General features: G+C 43.5%; 1 protein-coding gene across 1 annotated transcript in view; it reads right to left on the bottom strand.

The window, feature by feature from the left end:
• The window catches only part of SESTD1 (SEC14 and spectrin domain containing 1), a 138,171-nt gene that overhangs the window by 109,535 nt on the left and 16,402 nt on the right, over positions 1-12,234 (bottom strand). The window contains exons 2-3 of the mRNA XM_033945936.1: positions 9,228-9,306; positions 3,804-3,912 (exon numbers count right to left, since the gene is read on the bottom strand). Coding sequence (XP_033801827.1) covers positions 3,804-3,912; positions 9,228-9,282 — 164 coding nt within the window. The 5' untranslated portion in view covers positions 9,283-9,306. The remainder of the gene's footprint in view (positions 1-3,803; positions 3,913-9,227; positions 9,307-12,234) is intronic.

Raw genomic sequence — 12,234 nt, 5'->3', positions numbered from 1 at the left:
GCTGCTGACGAGACTAACCCACCACTCTGGACTGCATGTTTGCACAGACCGGCCACGAGTACCTTGCGTCTGGAGCACAATGAACACTTTTTCCCCTTTAAAAGTGCTCATTGGGCTGAAAACTGCCCTAGCTGGAAGGAAAAGTGCCGGTTAGTTAAGAAAAACACAGAAAAAGGAAGTTTTAAAGGGAAATGAGCCCTTTACACCTGTACACTTCAGGATTTAAAAAAAAATAATTTTCACTTAACCAGAAGAGACTTCACGGCTCTCAAAGCTGGAGGGCTGACCAACCAGGGGGGCCAGGGTGCCGGCTAGAGGCACCTCTATAAAAATTTAGGGAGGTGGAGGAAGGTTGTGGGAGCGACCCAGCATGACACCTGTCGGGTTTAACACCCCCGAGGTCAGACGGATCCCTAAACAGAACCCATCCAAGTTCTATCCGGCACAAAAGGGGAACCCAGGAGTCCAAAACAAAGTCTCAACAGTACTAAGAGGGGAACCGATTTAGTCTTACCACCTGCTATGGAGACTGAGACAGACTGGGTTGCTAGGAGGGAAACTAGCCTGATATACAAGTTTGTGCTCAGTCTCTACCTGCTGGTAGCAGTGAGGCATATAACCCATTCATAAGGACTATACCAGTCTACCAAGCGATACAGAATTGCCCATTACTGAGCAGCAATCAGTTCACATGCAATAGCTGAAAAGCTCCTATGACCAGATTGTTTATGAGTGATTGACCAAAAATACTGTTCCTGATTAAGGTATGCTCTTTTTCAGTAGATAGGTGAGACATTCTAGACAGTAGGGTTATTCCTCCATAACCACGTGCTGCTCCACTCTAGATTTTTCACTCTGCCTCTGTTGTACTTCAATGGGCTCTCTAGTTCCACCTTCAGTTAGTACCCAAGCACATTGAGCCACCCAATACACGTGAAGTAGAGGCACCTGGCTTAAACAAAGCGTTTTGCTCAAAAGTAACTAAACAGTACCATTAACCGCTAACACAGGCTTCAAATGAGCTCAGAAACTACTCCCCAATAAATTGAAACATATATACAAATTCATTCCAGCCCACAAGGACTGACAGGCATCCAAGAATCAGCTTGAAGAAGCACAAACAGGCTGAAAACTATAAGCTGGAGCAGGAAGGATGGGGCAGGAGTCTAGAATGTCTCACCTATCTACTGGAAAAGAGCTTACGAGGGTAAGTACATAATCTCTTTTTCCAGTGCAATAGGTGAAACATTCTAGACAGTAGGGACGTACAAAAGCATTCCCACAAAAAGCCAGGGTGGGCTTGCTGCCCCACCCTTAATAATAAATTAATTCTTTCATACCGCTATAACCAAAAGTTCTAGGCGGTTTACATTAAAAAGAGCTGGACAATCAGCAAAATACAATACAGTAAAAAAACAACACCAAGTTAAGGTCCCAGGAAGGGAAAGGATGCTTAACCGGTGGTCTGACACAAAGAGTCCCCTTCAAGAATTTAGTGACATTAGGATGAAACGCCAAGAAGGACCGACGCTCGATGAGATGCCAAGGAGGACAGATGCTCTTGGGATCTAAAACAGGAGAGTCCGGCCACTTGAAGAAAAGCCACAGTGAGGCCTTTATCCAAACCAGCCTGAAGAAAGGTGAGAATCAGCGAGATTGGAGCTGAATACCTGGTCCTGAGCATACCAATGTTGAAAGACCTTTCACACCTTAGAATAAGCCAACAACATGGACGACTTCTTAGACTTCAAAAGAGTACCAATAACAAGGGCAGGATATCCTTTATGCTTCAAGACTGCACACGCAACAGCCATGCCATAAGAACAAAGTGACCCGGATCTTCCATGGAGACCAGACCCTCAGTGAGAAGATCCAGATTAGTGCTCAGCCGAAGGCTGCAACTTCTGTGCAGATGCATCAGATCTGCATACCATGGTCTGCGAGGCCAATCTGGATCTTCCAAATGACCCAGCCAATCATCAGCTAAGGAAGAAAAACATACAGGAGAATCTTCTGAGGCCACAACTGCACCAGAGATTTGAGTCCCTCATTTCCGGGCTCGGATCTTCAACTGAAGAAGTGATCCGCCTTCTTGTTTCTTACCGTGGCCATGAGGTCAACGCGGAGCTGCCCCCAGCACCCCACTATTGTTTGGAGCACCTCTGGGGATAGGGCCCACTTCCCCAGGTCCAGAGTCTGTCTGCTGAGGAAGTCTGCTTGAATGCTGTCTACTCCCACCACATGCACTGCCATCAAGTGCTAGATGATGATGTTTGACCCAAAGAAAAAGAAGGCGGGCTTCCTGAGCCAGAGTGCTCTTTGTCCCCTCCCTGGCAAATGACGTAGGCCAGTGATTCCCAACCCTGTCCTGGAGGAACACCAGGCCAATCGGGTTTTCAGGCTAGCCCTAATGAATATGCATGAGAGAGATTTGCATATGATGGAAGTGATAGGCATGCAAATTTGCTTCATGCATATTCATTAGGGCTAGCCTGAAAACCCAATTGGCCTGGTGTTCCTCCAGGACAGGGTTGGGAACCACTGACGTAGGCTATTGCTGTCGTATTGTCCAAGAAAACCCTTACTGCTTGGTCCTCCAGAGTCTTCTGCAATCTCAGAGCTAGCTGAATGGCTCCGAGCAGCAACTGGTTGATTGAATAGGACCCCTGAATAGGACAAAGATTGAAATAGGCTCCCCAGCCCCGAAGACTGGCACTATGATCCAGGAGGCAATGTGCACTGGTACGCCTATGGGGAGCAATTGTGGGAGAAGCCACCAGTCCATGCTTGCTCAGACTTCTAGAGTCCAAGGCAGATAGGCCTACAAGATATACCTGTGGGGAGTCCAGCGAAATAGCAAAACATGCTGAAGAGGACATAAGTGCGCCCTCACCCAGGGAACTATGTTCAGTGTGACAACCATGGATCCCAGAACTTGAAGATAATCCCATGCCGACGAGAACCTACGGCAGCCATTCGGAAAGCAGTGCGGGGCCAAGCAGGAGAGCGTAAAGCTTGCTCCTGACAGCTGTGCTGCTGCTTTGTTTTGCCACTGGCCGGGAAATGAGGAGCTGTCTGGACCACCAGGGAAAAAAGGGTAAATGGCGACGGCAGAGAGACGGATGGACCGGGGGGGAGTGGTTTAAAAAAAAAAAAATGTGGTGCGGCAGCAGCGGGTGTGTGGGTTTAGAAAGGTAGTGCAGCGGGCAGGTTTTACAATGGTACGGGGGAGGGAGGGGTAACAAAATTTGTACCTTCACTTCATTAGATGCACTGAGATTTCCACCCACTTTTGGGTGGAAAAAAAGTGCGTCTTATGGAGCAAAAAATACGGTATATTGCACAAAGCACTAACACTAAGATGAAAAATGGCTTAAAGTTGCAAAAATAAATAACTTCTGGAGTAATGTTTTCAGAAAGCATCCAATCTCAGGATTGGGAGGAGACTAGAAGAAAAAAAATGTACTTTTCTTTCAATACTAAAATATATGTATCACAATGTTCAAGAATCACATATTTAATTCAAATCAACTATGTAGAGCGGATAGTATTCAGAGAAGACAGATAATCCTCAAAATACATTCATAGTCACTTAAATATGTAGTAGGTGGTCATACTGCTGACTACACATCAATTAACATATTTTGTGGTGCTAATTAATACATATGATGCCAACTATTACCACGGTATTCAAAAGCAAAGCAACAGAAGGATTTACACTGTTGAGATGCTTCGGTATAGTAGACAAAGTCCCAAGTTATTTTAATGAAATAATTCAGTGACAAAAACCCCCCGAGAATCACCTTGGAATGCTGAGCAGATAGTCCAGAGTAACACTAAGCTCATCCATACTTGTCTGCTCAAAACACAGTGGAATTGTCAAAATGAGGCCACTTCGTCTGTCCTTTCCTCCTATAAAAGAAAAAGACATATTTTATTAAAATTCACAGCACAGTAACCAGGGAGTAGTAGTCCTTGAACAACAGTAAGAAAATGTGCAAACAGGGAGAGAAAGAGAGAGAGATCATGATGAGGGTTTTTGCCAGAGTAGAGTGAACAGAGAGCACCCTAAGAAGTTTTGCTCTCTGGGGTGTGGGGGGAGAAACTGTTAAAATACTCTAAAATGGAATGATGTAGTCAGCCATAGAAAGGCTTGTACTGTGCTGCAAAGCTGATGGTATGTCATCGTTTGTGACCCGTGACCCATCTCCCTCCATAACCTGAGGTGCATGTTCCCAACTCCAGACGCAGCTACCTCTCGGTTCGGAGCAGTTAACAAAAGATAAAAATATTGACCATACACAGTTGATCATGATGAATAGAGGCCTCTCACTAACTAGCACTGCATTGTTAACTGCCAAACTAGTTCTAATTGTGACAGCAATGGTGCAAGTTCTCTTCTTGTTTTATTATTATTTTTCATTTTTTATGATAACTGTATGCAATTTCCATTCATTCATAAGTAGCAGAAAGAAACACATCGCTATTGTAATGGTCACACTACTACTAAGTGCAAGTTGTGTGTTTTGTAGAAGTCACTGTTCCAAAATCAATTGATCAGCTTATTTTTGTACCCCTCAAGCACAATCAAAATAGCCTCAACAGTTTCAGGATACGAGCTACTGAATTATAATGTAATTATGTGTCAAGCACTGAATGTGATGAAGAAGAGTGTCATCTAGCAATGTCTGATAACAATGGAAATGTCTTGCAATGGAGACCCTACCAGTTCAGTGGGTCAAAGTGAGGTCGAAGTGGATTCGCTTCTCTCTCGTAATCTTTCATTTCATCGTCAACTCTCTGTTTCAGGGTGCATCTGAATTGATATTTGGTTCATATTACTGGCACTATATGTAACAAAACAAACACAAGATGCATAATATTTTTCAAGCACTCAGTCTATGTGATAAAAACAAAAGTGACTGAAAATGATTATGGCACCTTATCTCAGAACTCCTACACCATGAGAACGGATCAACCTTCAGTTTCTTGCATAAAGGTTCCAGTGGTGCACTCAAGTTGACATCTATAATATATTCTGCAGAAGCTGAGGCTGCTTCAGTAACATCATCATCAGTTGAGTCAGTCGATTCAATGGCTAACATGTGAAGAGAGGACTTCACTTGTTCGTAAAATCCTTGGTGATCCTTTAGGTTTTTTACAAAATAAATCCTTGCAATGTTGGATCAAAATATATTGCCACAAAGTGCTGCATGGTCAAAATGCTCCAGTATTTGTCAGTTAATGCTGCTAGAAATTCTTTTTTCATTAGACTAATCACGTCACCATCAGAATCCTGCAGTTGTCAAGCTGTGTGAAGAGTATAATAAGCCAGCAATGAATTTTGCAAACTGGGAATATTGGTATATTCAAGAATATCGAATAACGGAGGAAAAATGTCCAAGAAGGACACCACGTTCTTTAAAAAGTCAAAATCTATTTAGGAAATCAAGTGTTCCTTTTTTCTGTTCCTCAGCAGTGGAATCAGTAACTCCAAAATTTATGAAAACATGCCAAGCAAGTCATGCCATAACCTCATCTCTCCCCCTATCTTTAAGGCTTTTTGGCAAATTGGACTGTATGCCTGATTTGCATATTTGACCAATTCATGGGAATAGTTGTCCAGCTGGCATACGGCGGGGTTCATGGACATGACTTTCTTCCAGGCTTTGTTAATGGAAGTCGTTAGCCAGTGACATGAGCAATCTACATGAGTTTTTGTAGCAGTTGTGGCCACTACCTTTGATCCTTTGTCGGCTGTGCATGGTGTATCATTCAAATTCTGTCCAAGTTCTGTGTTCTTTGCTGTGTGTTTCTTTGGAAAATACTCACTTTTAAATGTTGTATGATGCAGGACTCAGTTATTCATCCAAAACACAGTAAAATCACTGTAAAATTATTATTGACGTCATCACTCGTCATATCTATGCAGAACACAGCTTTAGAGACAAAACTAGTCAAAACTAGAGGCAGAACTAGTCAAAACTTGTTTTTTGATTTCCTCGTGGTATTGCTTCATTTTTTCAAAGACCACTTACCTTACTGACAGACATTCATACAATGCTTCCTTAACACTTGTTTCCATAATTGCTGCCGATTAAAATCATTTGCTGGGCAAATGATTTCAAACCCAAACTCTCAACAACAGAGAATGATAGTCCAGCCTCAACAACTAGACACAGTTCAGCACACTTCACCGCATCTCTATCCCCTAGTGAAATATTTGTACCAGGAATCTCTCTCACAAACCAATCAATCAGCGATCGCCTGCCTAGCCTGGCGATAGCACATGACTTAATATGATCTGTCATATTTTTTTGTTCCATACTGTTTAATCGATCCTTCATCTGACCTTGACTTAAACAGTAGACAACTTGAACAATTCATAGGCCACCCAGCCAAAAATCTGCTCACTGTTTGCAGTTTCAACCAATCTGAACGTTTTCCAATATTCAGCTTTGCCTTCTTACTTCTTTTTCAGAATGTATTTCACAACACAAAGGAAACACACAACCCCACGTGTGAAAATGTAAACCAAAAAAACGGAGTGGGAAAGGGACACAGTCAACTAACTTTAGGGACAATCGATTTATTGAAACAATCTAAATAACTGATACATATATAACATCTACATGAAATAATGCAGGCATAACAAAGAATCTTTCAATCCTTTTTTGTGCTGGACCCCAACACGGTCCGTGTTTTGGCTATGAAAGCCTTCCTCAGGGGTGTATGAATGAAGCCTATAAAAGAGAACAGCAGAAAAATGTATATCTATACACATATATAAAGTATGTACAAAATAAATAAATTGGATGATCGTGAAAGGAATGAATACAGAAATATGTGTAAGTTGTCATCCACAGTAAAAATGAAAAATATACAGATTCAAAATATGATAAAAAACATACAGATTCACAATGATATTACAAAAAGAAATAAAGAACATGAATATCATCAAAACTAAAAGACCATGGGCTCCTTTTACTAAGGTGCGCTAGTGTTTTAAGCGCACGCAGGATATTACTGCACGCTACATGGCTAGAACTAACGCCAGCTCAATGCTTGCATTAAGGTCTAGCGTGTGCGGCAATTCAGCGCACGCTATTCCGCGCGTTAATGCCCTAACGCAGCTTAGTAAAAGGAGCTCCATGTGTATTAAGCAGAAAAATATTAAATAGGCAAGCGATGAATGTACAAGAAAACATAAAAGCTAAAAGATCATGGAAGGTAAAAACAAAATCCTCAGTTTTCTCAAACGCAAACAAACACGAAAAAGAGAAGAAAAGCAAGAAGAAAAACTTCAGCGACGAACACCTTCGTCCAGTACCAGTGAGTCTTACATGGACGAAGGTGTTGGTCGCTGCATGGTTTGGAAAAAGGCCAGAGCCCTTGAAATAGCTTGGAGTGAAACAAGGTCACTGTCAGGCCTGGCTGAAGTTTCTCTTTTTACTTTTCTTCTCTTTTTGAGTTTGTTTGCCTTTGAGAAAACGGAGGAGTGATGTGACAGAATTGAGGAAGTTTCTTGTACAACAGTGATTAATCGTCTTGGACAAATATGAAGATAAGTACCTGGCTGTATTTTTATTCTGATTAATTTTTGAAATAATATCTCTGACAGTGATTTTTGTGGAGTTTTTGAGAGACCAATGACTGCAGTGCTCCATTACAGTACTGTGATGTACTGAGATGAGGAGTGAATTAGTTATCTGAGGCCTCTTTTTTTCTCCACTATTTTTTGATAAGCTTTTCAGTGATATTTCTCAGCATTTGGAGGGAATCCATCTGTAGAGACCAATGAGACAGAAGTGCTTTCTGCAGGGGACGAGGTGGGCCTTCACCCATAAACTGAAAACAGAGCAGATCAGAAAGACACCTGAAACTCGCATTTAGAAGGAGAAACTGAGGGATACAGAGCAGTGTCAGAGGAGATGGAACTGAAAAATGTAGATGACACCTTCTAAACAAAATTGCGAGTAGAGGTGAATAAATCATTAGTTCAAGACCCATATGTCTTTTCCATTAGAACCTCTCTTAAGTCATTCCTGTTGATAAGGTGGGTTCCACAAATAGCAGCCTCTATCAGAATGGAAACTCTATGATGCACTTCCTGTTGGGCAGAGGATACAACCTGGAAGCAAATTGAAGTGCGGGCCTGTGGAGGTAGGTCCAATACTAGTGCTACAATTGGAGTACAGTTTTGGGAAAAGGTATCTTTGAAACTGCCAACATGGGGAAGGCGGGAGAAAAACTATATTTATAGCTGCTGCAGTGGGAAAGGGGTAGACCACAGGCAATAAAAGGAAGATGCTAGAACCAGCATGGGTAAGGAAGGGGAGACATATGGAAGTCTAAGGGTAAAATTAGGGAGGCGATATAATGCACTAAATAGACATATACTAGCCAAATTACTAATATCCATATAAAACTCTGAGATCAAAAGTTTGGTTTATTAGAGAAAGGTAGTAACTTAAAAAATGGAATAATTTTAGTAGCCACTAGTTTCTGTGAAGTGACAAATCAACTAAACCTTTGGATTAAATTAATACATTTCAGAATAAATATTAAAATCAGAATTACCTTTTATCTCATTTAAAAAAATTAATAGTTATTTTAATGCCTATTGTGAGATAATAATTATTAGCTATAAAGTGTTCCCCTTTTCTATGCTTTCCTGGAAGAGTATCACTGTGGGGCAATACAAAATCAATTTGTCCTACATTTCAAAGCAAACTGCAAATATCAGTTTTCAGACTGTATAAAAGCTTGCTAATTATTATATTTAATAAAAGATGTGAAATCTCATGACACCTGCATTGGATAGGTCATTTTAATCAAGCTGGGGAACAAATACAAATTGCCTTGCCAAGAAATCAGCATGACAGATTTTGCTATTCAGATTAAATGGTATTAAAAGCTGCCAATGAAAAACTGTAAGCCTTTAATATAACACAAACTGTATTTCTGTCAAACTCTATGAAAGAATGATGACAAAAATAATACTTGTAACAGCCAATAGATTTACCCCCTCTTTTACCAAGTTTCTAGCACAGGAGCTGTGCAGAATGGCCTGCGCTGCTTCCGACGCTCATAGGAACTCAATGAGCATCGGGAGCAGCGCAGGCCATTCAGTGCGGCTTCCTGCGCTAGAAACTGCTATCGCGGTTTCGTAAAAGGAGGCCTTAGGTTACACAGACAAAATATACTAGGATAATCAGAAATTGTACCTGAAAGGAAAGCTAATTTTTTCTTCAGAATTGGTAGTATCACCGTAGCATCCATTCTGCTTCAGTTCACTCTCACAGCCTCTAGAACAAAACAACAAAATTTTAAGTTTTATGTCAAACTGTACACTGTCTTTGGTGAATCTCTTCAATAAATACAAATAAAACATACACATATACTCATAAAAGATGGACTGTAGAAGAAACTGAAGTACTCCAGTTCTACAATGTTGTATTATTGCAACCTCTTTACTAAGCCATTCATCAGCTATAAAAAAAACCCTTAGCGCACATGCACACTTCAATCTCCATGTTCCATGCCTCTGTGGTGGCGTGCTGCGCATGCGCAGTGCCTGCCTCAGCTGATTTCCTATCCCGATCTCCAACGCCAGCTGACTTCCTGCCTTCTGACTAGGCTGCCGCTGCCGGGACACCTCTTCTTCTCAACTCCGGACCAGCAGCCGCGGTTCATCAAGCAGCTGTGGGGCATTTGCTCACTTTGATAATGCAAGGCTGGCCGGCCTAGCAAAAGCCCCGAGGCTGCCTGGGCTAGCGAATGCTGGACAGGGGAGCAGGGAAGGGCGAAGGGGTATTACTGGACAGGGAGGAGGTAGGTAAAAGTAAGGAAGAAGGGCTACTGCTGGACAGGGGAAGCTGGGAAGGGGTGCTGCTGGACAGGGGGGAGGTAAAAGGAAGGGAGAAGGGCTACTGCTGGACAGGGGTAGCAGGAAGCCAACAAAGAAAGAGAAAGAAAGGCCTCAGTGCCTCATTGTGCTGAAAGTTTTCACATCTATTCTAGCACCCGTTAATGTAACGGACTTAAACACTAGTATCAATATAAAACACTCCAGAATATACTAAACCCTTCTAGTTTACTTTTCATGGGCATTTTTTTCTGGTTAAAATTTTAAGCTCTTTACATTCCTATAAAAACAGGAGGGGGGGAATCCTACATGGTTGCAAACAAAATTCATAGCGCTAGACCCCAGTTTTGGTTCTGACTGAACTGATAATATAGAAGTAGAAGAAAACTGCTAGATCAAAAATAAGAATACACTACCACCTTGGAGAATGATTAAATATGGAAACATGACACCAGATAAAGACCAAATGGCTCGTGCAGTCTGCCCATTCGCAGTATCCACTATCTCCTCCTCTCCCTAAGAGATCCCATGTGCCTGTCTCACACTTTCTTGAATTCAGTCTTTATCTCCACCACCTCTGCCAGGAGCCTATTCCACACATCTACAACCCTTTCTGTAAAAAAAAAAAAAAAAAAAAGTATTTCCTTAGATTATTCTTTTACAGAAGGGATGGTAGGTGGTAGATTACAAAAGTGTTACAATCCAACCATAATCTAGGCTTTTCCCCATCATAGCTCCAAAGATGGACTGGACCTCAGGTCTGACCCAGCAGAGGCATTGCTTATGTTCTTATGTTCTTATGAATAATGGTATATTCAGTCAGCTAAGTATTTCAGACCTAATAACTCCTTCAGCATATTATTCTAAATTTCGGGAATATAACTAAAGAAAGCCCTCTTCCATGTCATCGGCTAATGCAATTATGAAACCCTCAAAGGCTACAATATCCACCCAGGATCATAACGGGTACCGTTAACTTTCATTCTCAAAGCAGTGGCACCCAATGCAATGTACTAAACACAAGGGTTACCTGATAAGTTACTGATTTTAATATAAATCTATATACAAAATGTTATAGTAATCAACACTACGTGCCACAAAGGCTCATGAATCACAGCAACCAAACTGTGTGCAGGTAAATACAGCTGCAAGTTACCGTATTTTCTCGCATATAACGCGTGTGTTATACGTGGTTTTTATGTACCGCACATACCCTTGCGTGTTATACGCATGAGCGCGATGTACAAAATTTTTTTTACATAGTTCCCCCCCCCCCCGACTTCCGATTCACCCCCCCCGCAGGACCGCTCGCACCCCCACCCCGAAGGACCGCTCGTACGCACCCGCACCCCCACCCCGAAGGACCGCTCGCACACACTCCCACCCGCACCCGCACCTCCACCCTGAATGACCGCTCGCACCCCCACAGCCTCCCGACCCCCCCCCCCATCATGTAGAAGCTCCTACCGGTGTCCTGCTGCTTCCTCTTGGCGGTCCCGACACCCGACACGATCGGGGCAAGAGGGAGCTCAAGCCCTCTTGCCCCAGCCAACCGCGGCACCCCCGACACGATCGGGGTAAGAGGGAGCTCAAGCTTTTTTGCCCCCCCCGACTCCCCGACACGATCGGGGCAAAAGGGAGCCCAAGCCCTCTTGCCCCGCCGACTCCCCAACTCCCCGACAATATCGGGCCAGGAGGGAGCCCAAGTCCTCCTGGCCCTGGCGACCCCCCCCCCCCGCTAGTTGTTCGGGCCAGGAGGGTAGCCCAAACCCTCCTGGCAACGGCGACCCCCTACCCCCACCTCGCACTACATTACGGGCAGGAGAGATCCCAGGCCCTCCTGCCCTCGACGCAAACCCTCCTCCCCCCAACGACCGCCCCCCCCAAGGACCTCCGACCGCCCCCCAGCCGACCCGCGACCCCCCTGGCCGACCCCCACGACACCCTCACCCCCCTTCCCCGTACCTTTGTGTAGTTGGCCGGACAGACGGGAGTCAAACTCGCCTGTCCGGCAGGAAGCCAACGACAGAATGAGGCCGGATTGGCCCATCCGTCCCAAAGCTCCGCCTACTGGTGGGGCCTAAGGCGCCTGGGCTAATCAGAATAGGCCCGGGAGCCTTAGGTCGCACCTGGGGGCAGGGCCTGAGGCACATGGGCCCAACCTAACCAAACAGTAATGCAATTCACATCATACCATAAAAATGTCCACCATCTCAAAATATAGAAAATGCATCTCCAAACAGAAGAACAATAAACCAGATACCCGCTCACAAACTGTACCCCACACCCCAATTCACTTGAACAAAAACACAACATAAGACAACCCCCTGTTGTTTCTTCAGGAATTCGTCCCTACAAATCAATCC

Source organism: Geotrypetes seraphini, chromosome 5 (genome assembly GCF_902459505.1).
Source record: "Geotrypetes seraphini chromosome 5, aGeoSer1.1, whole genome shotgun sequence".
In the NCBI taxonomy this organism is placed as follows: Eukaryota; Metazoa; Chordata; class Amphibia; order Gymnophiona; family Dermophiidae; genus Geotrypetes; species Geotrypetes seraphini.
Note: the sequence above shows the minus strand (reverse complement) of the source record. Positions and strands in the feature narration are given on the sequence as shown.